General features: G+C 33.8%; 1 protein-coding gene across 31 annotated transcripts in view; it reads right to left on the bottom strand.

Annotated features, from left to right (window-relative positions):
* LOC106878372 (rho GTPase-activating protein 5) overlaps positions 1-6,846 on the bottom strand; it is a 336,880-nt gene that overhangs the window by 134,070 nt on the left and 195,964 nt on the right. For all 31 annotated transcript variants that reach the window (XM_052968790.1, XM_052968794.1, XM_052968808.1 and 28 more), the window contains 2 exons: positions 4,535-4,747; positions 2,808-3,101 (listed from right to left, as the gene is read on the bottom strand). In XM_052968790.1, the coding sequence (XP_052824750.1) occupies positions 2,808-3,101; positions 4,535-4,747 (507 nt within the window). The remainder of the gene's footprint in view (positions 1-2,807; positions 3,102-4,534; positions 4,748-6,846) is intronic.

Genomic DNA, 6,846 nt, shown 5'->3' with positions numbered 1-6,846 from the left:
TACATACATATATATATATATATATATATATATATATATATATATGTATATATATATATACATACATACATATACATATATATACATACATATACATACCTATACACATATATATATATATACACATATACATACATGTATACATACATGTATACATACATGTATACATACATATATACATGTATACATATAGATATACATATATATACATTCATATATATATATATATATATCTATATATATACACATATACATACATATATAAATATATATATATATATATATATATATACATATATATACATATATACATACATGTAATGAATATATCATCATGACTTCACTGTCATTAAAGAATTAAATAAAAGACAAAGCAAAGGTATATAGTAGTCAAAATGTTGGAATCTGATTAACTTCACATCAATTAAAATTGAGAAGTCAAATCCAGGAATTCTCTGAAGTGCTAAGTATATCAGGGAAATTTTATAGTTCTCTTGAATGTAAAATTTCGCTCTTGTCATTCATCTTGACCAATTGCAAGATAATGTTCGGAGAAAAACATGTGGAAATAGGGAATTGTAAATGACTGAATGAATCAGGAGTACCACAAAACCAGCCAACTTTCAAGTGCAGAATGTTTCTGTAATGAGGAAATAGTACATCTGTGAATCGAAGGTTCGAGTGATTGGCAGGTAACTTAATGCTAGTCAGTTTAGGATGTTTATGTATGTAGCCACAGCACTGCTTCATAAGTGGAAGCAATTTTCCACTGTAGGTTTCAACTGATTTTGTTGAGGCTAGTCTTCATGATACGATTTTGGGCATGTTGAGGATGCACAATCATTAAAAGAGATCCTTACCGATGGTAAGGTATGACATTATAATTACTTTGAGGTTTCTAGTTGTATGCTGTTTGTGTTTGGAGTACAAAGAGATGCAGTGTAGTGGTTGTGTCTCTTTGCTGCTATAGGCAACAAGATTTACATAATCCCATTAGAAGATGTTTTTGGCATCTTTCTTTGGAGTCAATGCAAATTTGGCCTCATGCGGATGATGCCAGGGAGCAATGAAAGGTGGTATCATGCATATTTGTCAGTGGAGGTGATGGCAAACAGATCATTAATGTATAGCAAGAAGAGTGTAGGGGAGAAATCTGAACCCTAGGGTAGACTAGAAATAAAAGGAGTCAGTGTGAGCTCGAATAGTACAAAATGTTGTGTATCTGATAGAAAGTAACTATTGCAAATGAAAAGCGAGAGATGAAATACATAAGCAGGCAGTTTAACCAGGAGATTTGTATGCCACATACAGTTGAAAGCCTTGTCGATTTCAAGGGTAACAACATGGTTTTCATCAAATTTCTTCAGAGTGAGGGCTCACTGGTGAGTGACACAAGGGATAAAGCCTTCAGTATAATTGGCTTTACAAAAGTCATACCAGTGGTCACTGCAGGAGAGAGATTCAAGGTGATTCAGAAGGTTGTTGTTAATGACAGTCTTGATTACATCTGAGATGCTGGAAGTATGATAAGATGATAGCTGGCAAGGTTAGAGATAGCTTTTCTTGGGAATGGTACACTTTGTGCCATATTCTCAAAAATCAGTGTCTGTCTATCTATTGAGAGAGAGGGTGAAGGGAGTGACTGAAGAGATTGGTGAGGATAGGGACTAATTAAACAGACAAAAGAAAAAAATATTAGAAGTACATTATAATAATGCTTTAAACTATTACAACGTAAATCTCACAAAGTATCCAAATAACTAATTCTAGTGGTGACCCATAACCCATTTAAAAATCAGCAAACTCTTCAAGTGATAATTTAAGAGAAGATAATTAAAGTAATTTTCTGTTGACTTCTTTGAACTCAAGACTGCAAGCACTCTTACATAGCAGGAAATGAAACTGTGAGTGAACTTGGTTCACAACCCAGTTTGTATACTCAATTGAACCCAACTTGACTTCACTTACATTTGGTATTGTTCTTCAGAAAAGCATAAAGGTTATACACTTTCACTTCCCTCCCCTAGTAATTTGTAGCCTTTCACTTAAGTGCTTAGATAGTGAGTACCTACATTACTTACAGCTGAGAATTGCATCTCCTATGGTGTTTTAAAGCCAAGAACAAAAATGCTATCAAATTATAAAAAATAATGAAACAAAATGAATAAATAGTAAATGGTTTGAACAACTCAAAAACAATTTTCAATATTTAGACAAGAGGTGTCAATCTCTAATTGTGGAGGGAACATGTGGAAGGGGTAGACCCATGGAGACATGGGACAAAGTGGTGAGAAAGGATCTTCAGACAATGGAACTCACAAAGAGAATGATACGGAACGGTGAATCCCGGTAGTTTGCTGTACTCCAGAAGACATGTCAAGCTAAGTAAAATTGTGGTTGTTCTTGCATACAAGCATGTTCTCTGTACCCTCTCCAGCTGAGCATTCTTAATCTTGTGGGCTCGTGGGTACTGATGCCACGTAAAAGCACCCAGTACACTCTGTAAAGTGACTGGTGTTAGGAAAGGCATCCAGTATTAGAAACAATGCCAAAACAGACATGGAGTCCGAGCAGCTCTTCAGCTGGCCAGCTCCTATCAAACTATTCAACATAGGCAAGCATGGAAAGTAGATGTTAAATAATGATGATTATGATGATGACAATGATGGCGATGATGATAATGATGTTGATGATAAATAAATAACAATAGTGCATGTTTCTATTTAATAAATAGCAAATATAACTTTACCAAAACACAATTGTAACAATCCATTATCAAAAAAGAATAAATCTAACAGTTACTTTACCTTGGATCATTCTGTAAGGCATTTGTTATAATTTTGAGGTCATCTTGTGTCAGTCTAACTGATGGGTTGAGTTCTGTGAAAATCTCAGATTTTTCCCACATTAACTCTTGGAAATCCTGCTTGGCCCGCATTCGCAAATCCACTTGGTGTTGTTCATACACTTCTTCTCGCTCTCGTTCATTCAAACTGTTGTAACATTCTTTGCCAACAAAGTTGATATATGTTTCACTAATTGGCTTGCCTGGCTTAACTTGCTTGTTTTCTTCTAAAAAGTCTTTGAATTTTTTTTTTAATCTGCAAAAGCAATAAATATCTTTTAAGGAAACTATGGGACAAATAATTTACCATAAACTGATGACTTAAACACCAAAGGCTGTTCTTACAATCACATCAGCTATTACTGAGGGAGACCTATCTTTAGAATATGTCCTAGAGACAAGAAATCATGGTCGGTGATGGCTTTGTATGTTTTCCCCATCCAAGCATTAAGTCTATCAGTTCTTCTGTTTTAGTTTAATAACTACAATTTCGCTAGTAAACAATAATCAAATCAACATCTACTTACATAAGAACTAGTTCATATGCCCTCCATATCTAGTTTTTCTACACCCAGCAGCCTTCACATGCCTTCCACACATATTCAACCACCTTTACACCTGTTGCTTATCTGGCAACCTTGCATTCACTCTATCACTCAACCACTTTGCATTCAAGATAGAATTGCAAATTATCAATCAATCAATATTGATTACTTATATATTGGCATAGTTTAAGCTGTAAGATGGAGATATAGTCAAGTGAATCAACTTCAGTACAGGCTTGCTAACTTGCTTTGCTAACTGCAGAGAGAGGAAAGGAAAAACTGACTAAGACAGAATTGAAAGTCAGGGATAATAATAAATACCTTTAAGGGAGAACAAATAACTCAGAATATAAACTATAATTGTTTGTTTTAATTATTGCTTTTATTGTTATACATAACATCCCTAATGTTATAGGGGCCAGCAACCATTATCCCCAAGGCTATTGAGACAGCTTTTCATTAATCATCCACCTTATAATAATAATTAGGCATGTGTCCATATGCTGTCATGTTTAATGTTTAACTAAAGAAGTAAATGGCCTTTAATAGTATGTAAACCCTTTAACTAGTCAATCATAAATTCTTTGACCATTTTTGTTTGGCAGCCAAGTAAGGACTGGAAAATTTCAGATAGGTAGGTAATCAACAACTGAAATGAACAATAATACAAAATGTTATAAACAAGAAGCAAAAGAAAGTGAAAAAAAAAAAATCTTCACTGGCTGCCAAATAAAATGACAAAATGCAGAATGCAAAAAGTGAAAGTAATGTCCTAAATTCAAGGATTAACTAAATTAGTGTCTACTGTTTATTTTTAGTACTCACAGATTATCCAAATTCTGGAAACGTTATCCACCAGGAGATAATTTGAACAAAATAAATCATCAAACATACATATCCAAATACTTTTGTTGTGTATAGATGATAAAAAAAAAAAAAGTGTTTACATAAGGCTGAAAATGTGGAAGGGTACATAACAGCTTTCTACACAGGGAAGATAATATAGGGAGGGTGGTTAGACATTTATCAAGGACAACATTATTTGTCTAAAACATTGTGTTTTTACTGATAAATACAGATCCAACAAAAACAAACAAAACCAAACATCATGAGTGGATCCACTTGTTATTAAAATTAAACTTACTCTAATTTCTTATGCTGTTCCTGTAAAGCATTGACATGGTTCTTGAATGTCGTCTCTGCTTCAGAAGATTTGAGCAAATCAAATGGTAAGCGCTTATCGTCACTGTCTAACCAATTACAATCCTTCCAAGTTTGACCCTCTCCACACATATTGATAAAAAATTTTGGCATATCTGGATGGCGGAAAATATAGTTCTGACAGGAAATCCAGCTCCTGGTGAAAATGGAAACATACAAAATGAAAATCAAAACATACAAGTATGTAATAAAAAAAAACAGTAACAATCTGAGATGAGAAAACTTTTCAAAAGTGAAAATGGAAATGATTAATGGTTAGGGTAGTCATACTTAACCCTTTTGTTACCATATATTTTAATTAATTTTGAAATTAACATGAATCTAGAAGGCGTTTAGAAAAATATTTCATTAAACTGATGTTTGGTTTCGGGTGGTTGGTATAAAAAAAGTCATTGTTACTGTTAACAGAAGACAAAAGACTGTAATGACTGGAAAATTACACTAATGCTTTTGTCAATGTCCAAAGGACATTTTCAAATTTAAAACAATGGAAAAGAAAATGAAAACAAAAATAGAACAAAAGAAAAACAACACAGGAATCCAATATGTATAGTTTATAAATGTCCCCTGGGTAGTAAATAATAACTAAAAAGGGTGAAAACTTGAAGACAGAAATTAATACTGATATAAACAATTCCTAGCTTTATGTACTTAAAAGTGTGATAAATTTGTTCATCTAGAGTGTTTCATTTTAAGTGAGGCTTGTGGAATACTCGAATGTCATCAAGTATAAGAACTGATTAGAATGTGAGAGTCTGTCTAATTGTGTTGTGGTAGAGTCATATTAGCTACTTAAAACATAAATGCTGGTATATAATTTAGTTTTCTGTTTTTTTGTTTATAGCAAAGTCATATATTTACATCTGGGTCAGTGATACTCTATTTTACAAGTGTGTGTGTGTGTGTGCGTGTGCGCGTGCGTGTGTGTGTGTGTGTGTGTGTGTGTGTGTAATGTTTATGCAAGTGCATAGGACTGACATAACTCAGCAGGTAATATACTGGGCAATCAATTCAGAGGGTACAAATTTAAATTCATTGTCACCATTTAATTGCATATTTGTACAAGATTTAAAATGTTATATCCCTCAGCTCATCTGGTTGCTAGGCATAGGTCTCAGAAATTTAGGGGACCTCATCTGCAAAAGATAGCTTCACATCATATCAATGGAAGATTCATCATTTGCTTAGTTAAAACAACAAAACAAGTTTAGTGATCAATTTAGCATGCAAGCAGGAATCCAAAAAACCTCAGTTCTCAATCTCTGCTAGTTCATTATAGTTCTCCAGATAAACAGAGGAGTTTAAAGCTAGCTGCCTGTAGGAACTCATGTATGCTGATGATCTAGTGCTGGTACCATGACACAATGTATCTTGTCTCCTCTGTAAAGTGGTTGGCATTAAGAAAGACATTCCAGTCATAGAAACCAAGCAAAAAATGGAATGTATGAGGGTGATATGTTCCTCTGACCCATCAAGTTGGCCTTTGACAAGTCAACCAACTCTTGCCAGCATGGAAAGTGAATGAAAATGACAAAGAAAAAAAATGAAGTTGTAACCCTTGATCAGCCAGTGTTCAGTGCAGAGTATCTCTCACATTGTAGAGAACATCATACAGAAAAGAGGACACTGAAAAAGAGGTTCATGTCACACACTTCTCATGTCATATCTGTGAGCAATGAAGAGTGAATGTTAAGCTCTCAATAAATCAGATAACCTAACACTAGTTTGAAATATTTCATTTCACCTTACTTTGTTTATATAGTTACAAGTTTGGGCTGCAGTCCATATACTAAAGTGGGATGGACCCTGCAAAGCTAATATGTTCTTTCCTACACACATAATTAAAGCCTTCTGTGGTTATCTACTGGCTTGTTAAGGATTGTGGATAGGATGCTTGGATAAATTCAGTTATGAATATTACTTTTCTCCATTCCTTTGCAAGTGTATTTTGAAGAAATAGCTGAGGTTTTATCTAACTAATATAACCAATAATCAAATTGTATTGCTTAGTGTGTGTGTGTGTGTGTGTGTGTGTATGTTTGTTCATGTGTACACATATCTTAAAAGGGGGAAAATATACATGGAAGTAGCTCATAAGTTCATGTGTGTAAAGCAATAGAAATAGATAAGAACTCTCATTGAAGCATTTCAAGTACATGTAAGCTCCATTTAACCCAATCAATTCTTTGCTGTCAGAACTTGAAACCATGGGAATATATATATGTGTATATATAT

The sequence above is a fragment of the Octopus bimaculoides genome, chromosome 6 (assembly GCF_001194135.2).
Source record: "Octopus bimaculoides isolate UCB-OBI-ISO-001 chromosome 6, ASM119413v2, whole genome shotgun sequence".
NCBI lineage: Eukaryota > Metazoa > Mollusca > Cephalopoda > Octopoda > Octopodidae > Octopus > Octopus bimaculoides.
Note: the sequence above shows the minus strand (reverse complement) of the source record. Positions and strands in the feature narration are given on the sequence as shown.